The sequence below is a fragment of the Rhinatrema bivittatum genome, chromosome 11 (genome assembly GCF_901001135.1).
Source record: "Rhinatrema bivittatum chromosome 11, aRhiBiv1.1, whole genome shotgun sequence".
NCBI classification, from domain to species: Eukaryota; Metazoa; Chordata; class Amphibia; order Gymnophiona; family Rhinatrematidae; genus Rhinatrema; species Rhinatrema bivittatum.
Genome location: NC_042625.1, coordinates 73,370,289 through 73,386,751, shown reverse-complemented (window position 1 = coordinate 73,386,751; position 16,463 = coordinate 73,370,289). Strand labels below are relative to the sequence as shown.

The window sequence follows — 16,463 nt, the reverse complement described above, 5'->3', positions numbered from 1 at the left end:
TTTTTTAGTTCCTCCAACTTAATATCGCCACGATATTAAGCAGGAGGAAGTGCTTTTCTGAACACTTTTTGGGCTTCTCCAAAATGAATGCCTGCTCCGGAGCTGGAGTTAATTTGAGTGAGTGAAAATGTGCGCCTTGGACACACTTTTTTTTTGCATGGGGGGAATAAATAATAGCCTCATCAACATGGGGTTATGGATGCATGTCCAAAACGCGCATCCAGTTGCAGGTTAAGCCCTGCGCTGCAGCCAGCGCACGGTACAGCATCTGCCTGTATGTGCCTAGTAAGGAGCTGATTTACATACATTTGCATGCAAATCAGCTCATTTTGCCCAGGGTTTTTCTGGAGAAGATAGCATGCAATATTTTGACATGCAGCACAATATCTGTGTGTAATGGCGTTTATTTATATTCTGCCTTTCAGCCACACTGCCAGGCAGTGAAGCCTCATCACAGCTTAGTAAATGATCCTGTAGTTAGATAAGTTGTCTGGATAACTCTGAATATCAGAGATAGCCAAATAATTCTGCCTCTGATCTCCTCCAAGATATCTGGATAAGTTTTATCCCACTAAATACTTAGCCAGAGAACTCTGAGGCAATCAAAGGGCAGGAATTCTGAAAACCCACAGTTTATCCGGCTAAGCTGGACATACCAGTTGAGTATTGACCTCCGTTTGTTGATGGTGACTCTTTCAGCTGGAGCATGGATCTGTGAATGTTTATGGCCTGATTTTTTCCATCGTGCTTTTTGCACATAAATGGGCTTTTAGAAAATTGCCCTGGGGATTGTGCACATAAAAGTTCACGCAGAAGCACACGTGCTGTTACATGCACTGGAAAGAGAAGTTCTGTGGGGGGTTGGGGAGAGCGTTCAAGCATGCACTTATCAATTTTGGAAAGCGTGCATGGAAATCTATTCGTACATAGTGAGTGGGGGTAAATGCGTGTTCGTATGCCACCTTGTATTCAACACGTTTCAGGCTCATTTTCAAAGTAGACAAGGTGTAAGCATTTTTTTGAAAATTCAGGCTAAAGTCCACATTTACTTTCCACATGTGCTGTTATAAAATTATCCTCCTCAGGTTTATTAATGATATCATTTTAAAACAATGTAATTTAAGTTACACAAAAAAATAAGAGAGCAAATGGCTGCCTCGCATTCTGTCCCACTAAAGCAGCTGTCCCCATTAACCTTGCCCTTCCAATCTGGACATTACTGTATCACGCAACCTAAACCTGCTCTAGCAAAACTCATGAGAACCTGAAATATCCAAGTCCCAATCTTGCTCACAGAAGGGGATGCAGCCCGTCTGAAATTTTGCCTCCCTCGATCCAGCTAAGAAGTGTGCACGGCCTTCCCCCAACACGTGCATGAGTAGCTGCAGGCGGGGGAGGCGTTCCCACACGTGTGTTGGGGGCAGGAGGAATGAGAAAATAACATGCAAAGCTTCAAAATCTCCCTGAGTTAATATCCAGAAAATTTTTTAACCAGCCAAAAAAAATGGCACAAAAGTCTGTGGTTAGAGATTTTCTAAGGTGAAAATCTATCTATACAGTCCCTTTGAAATTAGATGCAAAGCTCTCAGATTAAAAATACCAGCGGAATTGCACTAAAGTGGACAGTTTGAAAATGTCCTATTTGAAGGGATATTTTTGCATCACACTGTCCTGCCCTCTAGTTCTGATTTTTATCTTTTTTTTTTTTTTCCTTTCAGGTTTTGAACACAAAATAACAGTTCAAGCTTCTCCCACACTGGACAAGTGTAAAGGGCAAGGGGTCAATGGCTCCAGTCCTCCTGGGAGCCCAAATATCATCCCCAGGCTCCGAGCAATCCGACGTGAGTACCACGAAAGACTGGTGAGCAAACCAGCCAAGCCTGGAAGTGGGAGGGAAAAAAAGCATAAACTGGTTAAGCAGCAGGACTCGGAAAGCCAAATGGGGTCCCCTCTGGTGAAGAGCGAGGGACCGGCGGAGAGCCACCAGGATCAGTACTGGGCTCGTCCCCTTCATTGTCTCTGTAGGTGACTGTGGGAAAAGTGTCCCTGCTTGCAGATAACATGGGTTTACCCCAGGTTGGGTGTGAGAGAAAATGAAAGAATACTCTAACAAATCGGAAGAATGGTCAGGGATTTGATGATTGCACTTTCATTTTTTTTTTTTTTAAATTCCAAATTGTGCATTTGATGTACAGAAACCCACAGGCCATTTAGGAAGGGAAGAAACAGAGGGGGGGGTGACCTCAGTGTAGCTGAAGCAAAAAAAAAAATGGGAGGAACCAAATGATGGCAGAATTAAAGCAGCCATGGGACAGACACAATAGGATTACTAGGAAAGCTCAGATTGAGGAGGCAGGGACACATGGACGCAGACCAGGTGGACCGTGCAGCCCATGTGTTTGTGTATCTTTCTGTAGGCCCTGAGAGTCAATAATTATCCAGCCTTGTTCATTCTCTCAAGGTGTGAAGACCATAGAGGTCTTACCGCATCACCGTGTGCCAGTCTCCGAAACTGGCGTGGGTTAGGTCGTAATGACCCTTTGTTATTTCCAGTGACCCCTGTAGATGGTAGCAAGACCTGGGGCCGCAGCACAGTGCTGAAGGAGGAGGAGCTGATGGGTAACAAGAAGAAAGGCCGAACCTGGGGACCAAGCTCCACACAACAAAAGGAAAGGCTCGGAGGGGAAGAGAGGTGAAAGCTTTCCTTCCTGGTTCTTTTGGGTGCACGTTCTGTTGATATTTAAGCTGTGCTGTCTCTCATATTTCCGAAGGTAGAAAAGGGAGTTGCCACCAAACCGTAAAAGTCCCTGGGGCATGGGGGGAGAGGTCATGATTGAAAGATGCAAGGGAAGCCACACACTGGAAGGAGTTTCCCAGGGAAGTGGTGGGAGGATTGTAAGAGCAGGTCAGGCGCAGGTCCGTCTGGGATGGATTTAGGTGCAGTGGGCCTTGTCCGAAGGCAGTTGAGGGATGGAGTAGACGGCCCTAGCAGTCCCTTCTGAGGTTCCTTCCATCTCTCGCTCATTGTGATTCTAGATGAGCCCCTGCGGTCCCCTCTCCGTAAGATTCGGTACTGGGCTTTTTGGGACCCCTGAGGTCCTCAGATTTTCTCTCCGTCTGGTGCTGCCCCGAATCCTCCTCCCCCTGTAGTCTTTTGGAATTCACCTCCTTTTTGTTTCTGTTTTTGATCCTAGACTGAAGTCCCTTGGCGAGGCAACCAAACAGTGGTCCTCCAGTGCCCCCAACCTGGGGAAATCGCCTAAGCATGCCCCCATCACCGGAGGTTTCGCCAGTCTCACAGAGATGGGTAAGGAACTATTCGGTGACAGCAGTGGATTTCTAGGGATTAACGAGAGGGGGAGGAGGGGGTGGTAAGGGGGCCACAGAGTGTGAGTAGATATTTCAAATCGCCATGCGGTGCTAAGTGAGACCTGTTGCTATCATTCGTTTGATCAGTATATGTCTGGCACTCTGCTGGAGAGGACTTTATCCCACTGTTTAGAAATGTGGGGAATTAATGTTACAGGAGCTGTCTCCAGGCACCTCCTCACTGCTCCAGAGACTCTCAAAGGAATGCCAATACGCTTCACTCCTGCTCTGCAGCTCCTCCTGCCATTCTAGTACTGAGGCCCCTGCCACACCCCTGACAGGGCACCTCAGTCCTGCCTCGCAGCACTCCCTGCTATTCCGGTACTGAGACATCCTCACCACCACCAGACACACAGCTCTGCCAGTGCACTTGATCCCACCTGTTGCACCTCCTGCTAGTCCCGAACTGAGCAAATTTACCTCAAATTCTGTGCAATACCATCCCTCTCTCCAAGGACCAGAAATATAAACCCAGTACTTAGTGAGGGAACTATGGGTGTAACTTTGTTTCCTGCCAAGAATTGTAGATTGGCAGGCTATAAATTAGTTGCATGCATAAATAAATAAATAAATAATCCATCCGTACACGGAGTCAGAATTTCCCCACATTGTAAATTACTGCTGCTGTAACAAGTATGAGTCTGGAAGTGAGAGAGCTCAGCACTTGGAGACACCTCAGGAGCTAAGTGGCTTCTCTGGAGACTCGGAGAGGTTATTTGTCTGTATGCAGACATCAGGGCTCACTAATAAAGCACAGAACAGCGGATGCACAATTTAATTAATCAGCAGAGTCCATGCCTGTTAGCTTCCTGCCAATGCAGCATGAGCACAGAGCCAGATTCTTGGGGTTGGCGAGTGCAGGGTCTCCCCATTCTGATGGGTGGTAGGTAGGCCCTGCCAAACTCAGCTGCATATTTCCAGAGTTGGCATGGTGGTGTTCTCGGAATATCTGATGCATCACCACATGCCCTGCGAGCTTCAGCTTTAAAGTTTTATTGGCTGCTTTTCCCGTGAGCATGTCACATGCTCTCTCCCATGGAACGGGACCAGATCGGCTCGCTCTCTGCGCATGGTGCCACTTGTGACATCATAGCCAACATGGACCAATCAGGTCCAGGGATTGTGACACAGGGACGGATGAAACTGCCTGGGGGAGGGGGGGAAACAGCATCTTAAATCACTGTCCTTAATAACTTTGTTGATTAAAAACAATTTTCAAATAGCATGGGGTGAGAATTCCTGCTCACTGCTTCTACTTTTGAACTGCTGCACAGCTTCTGCCTTCTGAGAGTAAACCATCTGGTCCCTGGTGATTTGCGAATTGTATTGCAAGCTTCTAATGACTGTATTGGTCTTGGCGAAGACTATCTTTTCTGAAATTGTGGTACTTCTTATTGAACCAATGGAAGAATTATTCTGAGCTGTACATGAGTTTTCCAGATCAAACAAGTGGCTTCTTCAGGTATGGCCTCAGCAACTCATGTGCAACATCTCTGGATAATTCTTCTGTCAACCTGAAAAATGGTATCACAGCTAGCAGGGAGTCTGGACATCCACAGGACATATGTTACACTATCAGACAAACTGGATCTCTCTCATTGCCGTAACTCTAAATTTCCTTTTCTTTGTGTGTGATTTCTTGGCAGAGGAATATATTGATGTAGAGGGTAGCACACCCTATTCACCCTGTTCCAGTCAGTCCTATCTCACCCTGCCCATTCAGAACCAGTCCAGTTCCGAGAACCCAGGGCCTGTGGCTGCCGCCTCTGCAGAGGGTGCCCGGCGCTGCTCACTGCGCAGAAAGTGTGAGATGGCGCTGCTGGGCTGTGCCTCCATCCTTGCCTCCGTAGCCCTGGGTGGGGGCAGCAGCGACCTTCTGGAGCTGGGCCGGGTGCAAGCACTACAGGAGGAAAGGAAGAAACGGGAGGGGCTGTTTCAGCGGGCAGGCCGGATCCGGCGCAGCACCAGCCCGGAGCCCACCAGTTCCGTCACCCTCCTGTCCCTGTCATCCATCTCTGACTGCAACTCCACCAAGTCCCTGATTCCCTCGGACAGTGACGAGGGGACTGAGGGAGCCCGCACCAACCCCCTGGTGGACTTCAAAGCCGAGAGCTTCAAGAGGGACCCCCGGCAGTCTCTCACACCCACCCATGTGAGCGTAGCTATGGCAACAGCAGCAACACGGGGTCACCGGCGAACCCCCTCTGATGGTGCCATCCGGCAGCTGAGCCTGGCTCATCGGCAGAGCCCAACCAATGGCAGCACACAGACTCTGACATTTGCAGGTTGGTGCCTTTCATGTTAAACTATTTTTTTTTTTTGGATAATGAAAGTTTATTTCATTTTACAGAACTAATATTGCACACAGGAATAAGCTAGAAAGGATGGAAGGTACAAAGTAGATCAATCTTATCCTTTTCAGTCTAAATACTAATGGCTAAGGATACTTTCTGAGCTAGAGTCCTGCAAACACAATATTCAAAGCCATTTACATGGGTAAATCAGCGTGTGTGTCCCCCTCCCCTAGAGGAGGCATTTCCTGGGATGGTTTTCGCTTCTCCCCGCAGGCAAAGGAGATGTAAAAGTGCAGGCGTGTGCTTGCTGTCTGTTTGGGCCTTCCTCCCAGTGTGCCGGAAGCTGGTGAAGTGGCTCGCCGGCACTGTTTGGGAACGTTGCAACGTGGGTCTGAGGCTTTCATTTCCTGCCAGCTTCTGGAAGGGAACAAAAAACCCCAATACCACAGGAGGAGAGGAAAGAAAAGCCTAAAACAAACCACAGAAGTAAAAAATTGGAAGGGGACTTTCACCTCAATCCTTACATTTAACATGTTTGGGCCAAAGTACCCACTAGCACTTCTCAAATTAATTGTTGACCAATTTTGTTTTTCAATGGAAATTTTTTCTCGTCTGCTTTTCAGGAGATGGATATTTTACTAAGTTTATCTGGTCAGTTTGTATTTTGGATGTTATTGGTTATCAAAGGTAAATAATCTGTCCCACTGTCGCAGGGGGGGTAGGCAGCTGCGGCCCTGGAATGCCGCAAGCTGGTCAGGTTTTCCACAGTGAATATTCATGCACCACCTCGACTGCATCTCATGCGTATTCATTATAAATATCCTGAAAACCCGACCAGCTTTCAGCACTCTAGGACTGGAGTTGCCTGCCCCCTGTACTATTGTATAATACAGAGCATTATGTAGGCTGTGATATCCATTTCTTGGGTCAACCTAACAATTACTGCTTTCTGCCCCAGTCTCTCCCTGTTACCACTTACACCTTTAGAAATCACCAGGCTATCAACCCTTTGCATCTTCTCCACTACTGTCTGATCTCTCTCATCCTGCAATTAAGGGTATAAGAAGTGCCTGGGAGGAAATGACGTGATCAGAGGTTTGGGACCGAGCTCCTCCGTGAAGCTGTTTTATCAAAGTGATCTCCTAGGCATCCTAACGCAATAAGAGGCACTACATTTCAGCTTTCACTTCTGGATAATAGTAATGTCGGTAAAGAAGAAATCCGTTGATTTTAGGACCTTCTCTTATACAAAACTTGATGATGGCTGCGAGATCAATACTGACAATATGGCGGTGGTCGATGATTTGGGGTCGGAAGCGGGCCCTGATACAATTTCCAAGATCACCAAGACAGATATACCATCCTGCGAAGAATTTCATGCATGGTTCCAAGATCTTCAGCAGGATATTTGTGTGCATAAACAGCAGATAACGGCTTTGATCAATGATTTAAAGGAAGAGATTTCAGATATAGGCCACAGAGTGGATGAAATGGACATTCGAGTTGACGTGCACGCAGAGGAGTTAAAATGTACGCGTACGGCGCTAACCACCGCTAAAGCTGACTATGATCTTCTTTCAGAAAAACTGGAAGACCTTGAAAATTGATCATGCAGATGCAATCTGCATTTTTGAGGTATACCTGAAGCTCTGGAGTACTCTGATTGCCCGGCGGTGGTGGGTAAGCTATGCCAACATCTTTACCGAGCTGGAGGTGGCACTAATGAAGATCAGTCGATGCCATTTGAGATAAAAATAGAAAGGGCACATCGTTCTCTGGGTCCTAAGGTCTCCAACAAGCCTAGGGATGTAATAGGGTGCTTCCACTCCTTTTGCGGTCAAGGAGCAGATTTTCAATATAGCTCGGAAACAAGCTGTTTGGTAGTGGGAGGGCCAAGATATATCTATCTTTTCAGCTATCTCCCCCACCACATTAAAGAAACGGCAAGAGTTCCGGGAGCTCGCAACTCTGCGCCAAGCCGAAAATGTGCGCTATCGGTGTCTTCACCCAACTGGACTTTGGTTTATGCTTTAGGGTACTTCACACAGTGTCAAGACGCCGGATGAAGCCACAGCGATACTTCAAGATGCGGGATATTCCGTACCAGCTCAGCACACAAATTCAAAAGCAGCCATGCAGCCTTGTGAGGATCTACCTCACTGGCAGCGAGTGAAAAAGGGAGGCAGGCAAGAGGCTGAGGTGAAATTCCGCAGGTTCATCCTCACCACAGGATGCGACATGAACAGTGCATGACTTCCTTATGGATAAAATTCTTCCTTCCAGAAGGAAAGGGTCTTGTCTCTGCAAATATTCCTGTGAATGGCTACAAAGCTTTATACCTTTTGGTATATGACTCCGGTATGACATCACAAGATGTTGCCTTCTCACACAGCTGAATGTTGGAAAGCATGTCAGGGGTTGGGCTCCTTTATGCACTTGTGGTGGGAGTGCCCATTTATTACAGTTTTCTGGGGAGATGTCAAGAAGGTGTATACTTTGGACAAAATTACAGCTGTAAAGAATTTGAGAAAGTTTGGTCTCTCTACGATTCGTGGAAACGCTCCATGGAAGATAATCACTAAAGATTGATGATTTCATATGTTTGTCACCCAGGCCATGCAACATTTGGATACTGCTCTGTTCCCATTCTAATTTACTAGATATCCATATTGGAGGGGGTGGGTGGGTGGGAGGGCTGCTTAGCTGGATTATTGGTTTGCCGATGTTGTGGATTCTTGGGATGGGAAATGTCAGGGCAACCTCTGGTTAGGATTTTGCTCCCCAAATTCTTTCTGGCTATTATTACAGTATATGTTTTATCATGATTTCTATGTTATTATGGTTAACATTTTTGTATATCATTTTGATGGTTGCTCTGGAATTCTTGTCAAATGTTTTTGGATATAAGTGCGTTTTCAATAAAATATTAATTTAAAAAAAAAAAAAAAAGTGCCATGGGGGTCAGACCAAGGGTCCATCAGCCCAGCATCCTGTCTCCGACAGTGGCCAATCCAGATCACTAGGAAGTACCCGGCAGATCCCAAAGATTAGATTCATTTCTGGAGATAAGCAGTGGCTTTCTCCATGTCCACCTGGTTAATAATGGTTTATGGACTTTTATTCCAGGAGCTTGTCCAAACCCCTTGCTCTGCTATTTATTTGGACCCCATCCTCTACCAACTAATTCCACAGCTTGATTGTGCATTGAGTGAAAAAAAACGTTCTCCAATTTGTTGCAATAAGCCGCGCGTAAAAATGTGCGTCCAAACTGGATGCCAATTTTTTTTTTTTTTTTTAATGAGCGCACAGCCATGTCTTCTGGGCACCCGATGTAGTATGGTAATGAGGTGGTGCGCTAGGGATCAATTGTGCATCCCTAGCGTCTCTTTGGCACCAGGCATCCAGGAGGAACGGTTGTACTCAAAGCCACAGGCTAGAAAAATGGAGGCTGGTAAATTGAGCGTCTGTTTTCCTAGGCTGGCTGCCATCAAGACTTTTTTTTTTTTTTCTTCTGTTGCCGCTTTCTGTGGTTCCTCCTATTTAATATTGCGACGATACTAAAAATAGGAGGACCCACAGAAAGTAGGATTTTTTTTTGTTTTTTTAATGAGCCCTTGATGCCCAGCATGACTTAATCATGCTGGGCAAACTGATGTTCAGTTTGCCGTGTTTAAAAAGTGCATGTCCAGCACACGGCAAGTTTTTTTGCATCAGGGGTAATAGCCAAAAGTTTCATCTACATGGCATTTACATGGGATGAGCACTATTAGCTGTGCATGAGTTTGGCCGCACGTTTTGGACGTACTCATTTCCTTATTGCATCGGGTGTTTGGACGCGCGTTTTGAGCGCGCTAGGCTATCGCTGAGCGCATGATATTGCATCGGCCCCTAGGTGCGGTGGCATTATGACCTTCTCAGTTTTGTTCGCTATTCCGTTCCTCAGCATGCTCTCCTCTGCTTTGGACTCCATACCCCAGCTCTCCTCTGTTCTTTAAGGCAACTAAATCCCCGCCTTCAAAGTTTGTTTCCTGCACCCACTCTGCAGAGCATCTCCAGCTAAGGTCTCATTCCTAGGCTGCCTTCCTGCATTTCAGATTCCTGCTCACCTCCTTCCAATGTCCTATTAAGCTTGCCAAGCAAGCCAGCTGTAACCATCTGACAGCTGCCCTCACCTTCCTCCTCCTGCTCTCCTTCACAGTCTGTCCAGACATTGGCTGATTTCTTCCTTGACGGGGTTTACAACATTAATCTTGAGTTCTCCACCGTCCTTCTTCCATCTTCCCCCCCCCCCCCCACCCCCCGTCTCTTAGCCCCTGCCACCCTTTTCACCCATTTCAAAAATCACAGAGAAGGAAACTTCCAGTTTTCTCTCCTCCTTCGAACTTGCTCTTTGTTCCTCTGACCCCAGCTCCTGAGTTCTGTCTCCTCTGCATTCATCCCCTCCATCTACGACCTCCTCAGTCTATCGCCTTCCATTGCCACTTTCCAACTAGCTGCAGTCGCACCACCCCTCAGAAGTCATTCACTGGGCCCTTCTTGTTTTGTTGACTGTCGTCCTTCCTTTCACATCAAAACAACGTGAGCCGTTTACCTCTTCTGCCTTGATTTTCTTGCATCTGAAGCCATTCTTGATTCACTGCAGTCTGGCCTTGGCCCTCTCCATTCCATGAAGATGACCCTTGCCAGTGATCTCTTCATAGCCCTGGCTAGAGGTCTTTACTCTGTCTTCCGTTCTCTTCGAACTATCAGCTGCTTTTTGACCCCATACTCCTTGGCCCAGTGTCCTCACTTTGATTCCATAATTCTGTCCTTTCCTGGTTCGCCTTTTACCTCTTTCATTGGATCTTTTGCTGGATCTTCCTCCACCACTGTCCCCTTATCAGTTGGTGTTCCCTAAGACTCTGTCCTGGGCCCAGTTCTCTTTCTACACTTGTTCCCTTGATGCTGTAATTTCCTTCTTCGCTTTATGCCAGTGACTGCCAGATCTACTCTCTGTACCCAGGGCCATATTGGCATTGCCAGCGCCCACAGACAGTGAAGGGAGGAGGAGGGGGCCTAGCAGGCACACCCCTCCCCTCTTCTCTCCTGAGATACGGGGGAGGGAGGGAGTTCCTAGCCGCAGCAGCAGCAGTCTAAAAAAAAAACATTCAACGTGGGGCCTGCGCCACGCGCTCAAGAGCCTGACGCGTCCTGTTAGTATGGAGACCCGTGCAAGAGGCGGGGCGTTGAGTGTGCGGCTGCAAGCTGCAGGCCCTACTTTGAATTTCTTTTAGACTGCTGCCATCGTGCAGGATTGGGACAGAGCTGCTTTAGGTAAGCGGCTGGGAGGTGTAGGCCCCAGTAGAAGCATAGCTGCAGTGACAACGCTCCAGCGCCAGTCAAAATTTGGCACTGGAGGCATTGCTTATGTTTTATGCCTGAATCTGGGCCTGTCCTCAGTTAAGTTGCTCTCACCTTTTGCTCTTCTTCCGATTCTGCACTGCCCACCTAGCTGAGCCCTATACTTGAAAAAGCCTTTCTGAGTCAGTGCATCAGGCCTCATCTGGCCTTATTCAAGTCAGCCTTTTAGAGGCTGCATATACATCTTAAACCTTCACTGTAGCCTTTCAACCACTTTCACATTTCCTGGTACCTCATGGTTCTTGACTATATTATAAGCGTTGGAGAGTAGGGATTGTCTCTTGTTTGTATCTGTACAGTGCTGTGTATGTTTTAGTAGCCCTATAGATCTGATTTGTGGTAGTTATTTCTTAGTCAACCAGAAGGCATGCAAAACTCTTTAAAAAGCTTGTCCTATCCTGTTATATTGAAGGCAATGACTGAACGCTCTGCTTTCTGCCTCAGGCTACAGGGAGAACGCAGAGGTCCCGCGTCTGCCAGATCCCCATTCCATCTTCCCTCCCACGTCCCGCCGCAGGAACTCGGAGAGGGATGCAGCGATGGAGAGGCCGAAGACCCTGGAGTTTGCAGCTCGGCCTCGCCCAGCCGCACACAAGGCCCGGATCGACCCCTGGAAGTTTGTGTCATTTGCCCGGACTCGGAGCTCCTCGCCGTCCAGCAGTGGCGAGACGCCCTTAAGTAGTGCCAGTGAGGAGAGGTCTGACGTGGAGCAGGCTGGGGCTGCAGAGACCTTGCTGGACATGGACATGGAGGGACAGAGCCAGGACAGCACCGTGCCGTTGTGCGGTGCAGTCACTTTCTACAGCCTGGAGACGGATGTCTCCCACTGACCTCCTACTAGCAGTGCCCTACAGCAGCCCAGGTGACTCAGGGACATGATGGTGAATGTATTTGCAAGGAGTTGGAGCGTTGCTCACGGCTTAGGTTTGACTACAGGGGAATTTGGTACCGCGAGGGTTCTCCTGGAATTGCTACCCCAACCTCCCAGTATCTCCGTTATACCTACCAAGGCACCAGCTGTGTTTGCTCGTTTCTCTTCCAGCATGTTCAGCCAGCTCTCTGCATTTTACTGGAGTCTTCCTCTGGTATTTTCAGCACCTGGGCTCTGTGCATTATCCTGGAGCCTCCCCTGGTACTTTCAGACCCTGTGCCCTCTGCATTTTACTGGAGTCCCCTCACCGTTCACCACTTTATCCAACTCTCTGGCAAAATCAGCACCTCTCTGATGAAATCCCTGACACTTTCCCCCCACTGCTGTTAAATCCATGGACAAAGGCATCCTGTCCTGCTGTTCGAGGGCAGAAAAAGCAGCTGTAGAGTTTTAACGCTGAGGGAAGATGCAGGATGGATCCTCTGTCAAAAAAAAAAACCAACTCCCCAAAGCATGCTGAATAGGAAAAGATGCTACGGCAGGAACCCTCTTGTGGTGACTTAAGGTTAAAAAGTGACATTTTTTGGAACTTGCTGTATTTATTAATTTGAGAGAAACCCCCGCCCCTTCCCACCTATTTAAATTCCACATCGTGTCTGTCGGTGTATGGGGCCAGACATGGTTATGTTGTGTAAATGAATCCTGGTACTGGCACCTTAGTTTTTCTACTCAAACCTTGTTGGAATGAAGCAGGTGCTTTTTGACCACTGCAGACCCAAGGAATTAAAAAAAACCAAAAAAAAAAAACCAGATGCTTTGCTGTTCCTGTGGCTTTTCTGAATGGGGATAAGGAGGTAAAAGCAATGGCCACACAGCTGAGAGACTTGCCGGTTTCCGTTGTTGAGCCAGGTCCTGCTTTTCCCCCACTGCATGCAGGGACTTGTGGTCCCAGCTGGGCTGGAGGAAACTGCAAGTGCGTACATGCGGAGAGAGAAAGGGGAATTCCTGGCTGTTCCACCCCAGCTGTGCCTGTGACCTCAGGAGAATCTGCGGTGCCGATGTAACAAAGGCAGCTTTGTGTCTGCTCGTCTGTGTTAATCAGAAAAGTGCTTCTAGGCTGTCCCTCGGGGAGGGGGCTGGCTGGATTTGACTGACGTGTAATACAGCTAAAGAGTCCACATCCTGTGTGAATAAATGTCACGAGCTGGCCAGCCCTGTAGCAAGAGCCGGGGGTGCCATGGAAGCAGAATTCACAGCCCCCAAGAAAGAGGGCATTGTGGTCATTGCTTAAGGGTGACACCCGGGGGTCTGATTCGGGGTTCCAGGAGGAGCTCTGGTGTATGGCTCCTGGCGCAGAACGGTTACTTGAAATGTCCAGGAGAGGTGGGTGGTGGTGGTGGTGGTGGAGGAGGAGGGAGAGGAGTGCAGAAGAGGGGGAAATTCTCCGGGTTGTTGTGCATGGAGGCCCCTGGCTCTAGAGCCCGACTCCTAGCCAGGTAAGCGCAGTTGTAGCCCCCCAGAGAGGCCGTGCATCCTTGTGGCATTCCCAGAGCCATGTTTGGAAGCGATGCAGCCCAGGGCGGGCCTGCCACGAACACGTGTCCTGTGCGCCAGTGTGCGCCACTGCAGACGTGTGCCCAGCTGCTATTCAGACACGAGGCACTCCTCCTGTTTGCCAGTCGCCCGGGTTAAAAGGCTGGTTAGAAATAAGCGCTGTAGCGCTTTCATAAACAGGACCATGTAAAACATGGTGATAGGACTGGGCAGGAAAGATCCCGTTGAGAATTTTATTTATTTAAAGTTTTTCTAGACTGACATTGGTTGGGAACATCATATCGGTTTACAGATAACAAGAAATGTAGCTCTCAGCCTTTACAAAAAAAAAAAAAGTCTGGGAGTGTGAGAGAGACCCCCCCCCCCCACCTCCCAATGATTTGAAATGCTTGGGAAGGAGTGGGGAGGGGGCCCAAGGGCGTGGCAGATATTCAGAGTGTCAATGAGATATATTTCGCAGAAGTTGGCAACCTTGCTCTCTCCCCCACCCCATCCTCCATTCCTTCAACCTCCCTCCCTCAGTTTACCTGAACCGTGACTGACCCCCTCCTGCTGCTGCCGGACTGGTACCGCGAGCCTGGGCCAGCACTTCTTCTCCTTGCCGCTCATCTCACGTAACGCAAGAACAGCAGGGCACGAATTGCCAGCCCAAGAGGGTTGAATGAGCTCGTGATGCCGGAGCAGTTGGCAGAAGCAGACCGTGCTCCTCTTCCCAGTGCTTCTCCTGCTGCGAGCAGGGCCAGGCCCAGATGAAATTCAAGGGTGGGCTGCAGTTCTGGATAGGTGGCCTACTCCAGCATGGGTTCAGAGCAATGCTCACCTAGGCCACAAGATGGCAGCATATCACTCGGCAGCTCCCTGAATCCCCCCCAGGGGAATAGCTGGATCGAATCCCTGAAATGTTTACTGCATCCTTCATCCAAGCAGAGTCTCAGGCAGAGCTTTATCTCTAGACATCTTAAGAGATGGGCATGCAGCCACCACTGGGATGGAAAGTCTGGTTCCTGCCCTATATGTATGATAGGCATGACTACATCCCAAACGGGAGGGGATAGCAGCACCTTGACACACCTAAACTATGAATACAGAAAAGGTGCATGCCATTTATTTAAAAAACAAAACAAACACAATATAAGGAGGAAACTAATAAACAAGACCCAGGCATGAGACCAACAGAGGACAGGACAAAGGGAAAAAGAAGCTAATTGCTCTGTTTTGAGCAGCAGTAGTGCTTTAAACTCTTGTGATGGATGCATTATATTAAAGGGACTGGGTTTCTTTTCTTGTGGTGCATTCATCAGGCACAGTGTACAAAGCAGCTTTACAGTAGTCAACCAGCAAAAGTGCAACTCCCAAGACTTCCAGAAGAAGGCAGCTCTGCTCTCCCCCCCTTATTCCTGGCAGGTCTGCTTTTACATGGGAGATCAGAGATACAAATAATGCATGAAATGGAAGTAAAGCCAGGACTGGACGGCCTGTCCTAAAAGACCAGAGCGCACCGGTGACCATCTTTATGCTGTTTCTCAGAAGAACTGATTTACCCAAGGAGTAAGTCCCAGGTGATTAAAAAAAAATCAAGGCAGCTGGAAAAACCTGCATCTTAAACCCACAAAATGAAGCCTCTTCCTGTTTTAAAGAGATTTTCTTTTAACAGTATTTTATCACTTGCTAAAGCAAAAGAGACAACCAATAGGAATTGAGTTGTAATTTTTATCATTTGAATTCTGAAGGAAAAGGGAGAGATCACAGCTAGAGAAAGGTGCTAATATATCAGAAGTTCCTTCCTTTAGACCTGATACTATCCTTTCTGGTAAATAACAATTGGATAAGAAAGATTTAGCAGTGGTAAATTGCAAAACCTCAATGGCATCTTTCTTAAACAATTTTTACCCAGACATCAATCGAGTCTTAGGAAAATTCAATAAGTGCAAGTTTTTAGATGTTAACCTGTTCTCTAATGCTTCAAACTTGTAATCCAGGCTCAAATTATCCTTTATCCCAGCAACAGTGCAGGATTGAATATTAGATATCACCCTAGCCTATGCAAGACTGTTAGAGTCAATAGATTCCACCCTACTATCTACCTCTGTCAGCTTGGAGGCCACACTGATAGAATATTGGCATAGCACATTGTTTTGATGCATGAAACAGTCCTCTAAATGTCCTTTCGAGAGGCGTCCTCCGGTTCATTAGGCTGGCCTTTATAAGAATCCCTGTACTCAACTTATATGCAATAATCATCAATCATTAGAGCCTGTTCTGATCCATCAAAGTCTTCCGGGGATCTAGCTAAGCTGCCTAAAATTATCTTCTTACAGTGTTTTAAGACCTATCTGCAGTGCTGCCTTTTCATACTTAGGGTTGTTACTGTTTGAGTGCTGGCAGTTAGTGCTCTTTTGGTATATTGCAACTGTAATTCAGTTTACTGATGGCTTTCCAAGCTCACACAGATGTGTTCCAATACACCTAATAAACCCACGACCACGTGTGGAACGATGGGCGCACACACACTAATATGAACACAAGCCAGCAGGAGTGCTGCAAAATCAATTGCAAAGGTCCATGTAAAAATAACCAGAAAAAACAATTTAAAAAGGAAAAATTCAATAATTCAAAAAATGCTGAATCTTTATTGAAATGTCAGTTCCCTAACCCGACTGGGTTTCGCAAAGGCTGCAGCGGGAGGGACCAATTACATGTGGTAAAATAAAGCGGCGTTACGTTCTTGAGCAATGGGGCCCATTAGATACATCAAGGGGACTTTCCAGAGGATAATGGGGGAGGTGTTGAACCGATTACGATTGGAAGAGCACCTTTCTAACGCGGGTGAAGAAGATGCATTCTGGGAGAGGGGGTCTCAGCATGGGGTGGAATCTGGGAGAGATGACAATGTGGGCAGTTTACATTTTCAAACTTACACGAGTTAATTTTGCCTTAAAAAAAAAAAGTGCACATCTCTAGGTACTTTTTTTTTT

General features: G+C 47.5%; 1 protein-coding gene across 1 annotated transcript in view; it reads left to right on the top strand.

Moving 5' to 3' along the window:
* MAP3K10 (mitogen-activated protein kinase kinase kinase 10) overlaps nucleotides 1–12,450 on the top strand; it is a 38,854-nt gene extending 26,404 nt beyond the window's left edge. The window contains 5 exon segments of the mRNA XM_029571066.1: nucleotides 1,719–1,841; nucleotides 2,554–2,692; nucleotides 3,195–3,307; nucleotides 5,016–5,654; nucleotides 11,508–12,450. Of these exon segments, the coding sequence (XP_029426926.1) occupies nucleotides 1,719–1,841; nucleotides 2,554–2,692; nucleotides 3,195–3,307; nucleotides 5,016–5,654; nucleotides 11,508–11,893 (1,400 nt within the window). The 3' untranslated portion in view covers nucleotides 11,894–12,450.
* The last annotated feature ends 4,013 nt before the right edge of the window (nucleotides 12,451–16,463 follow it).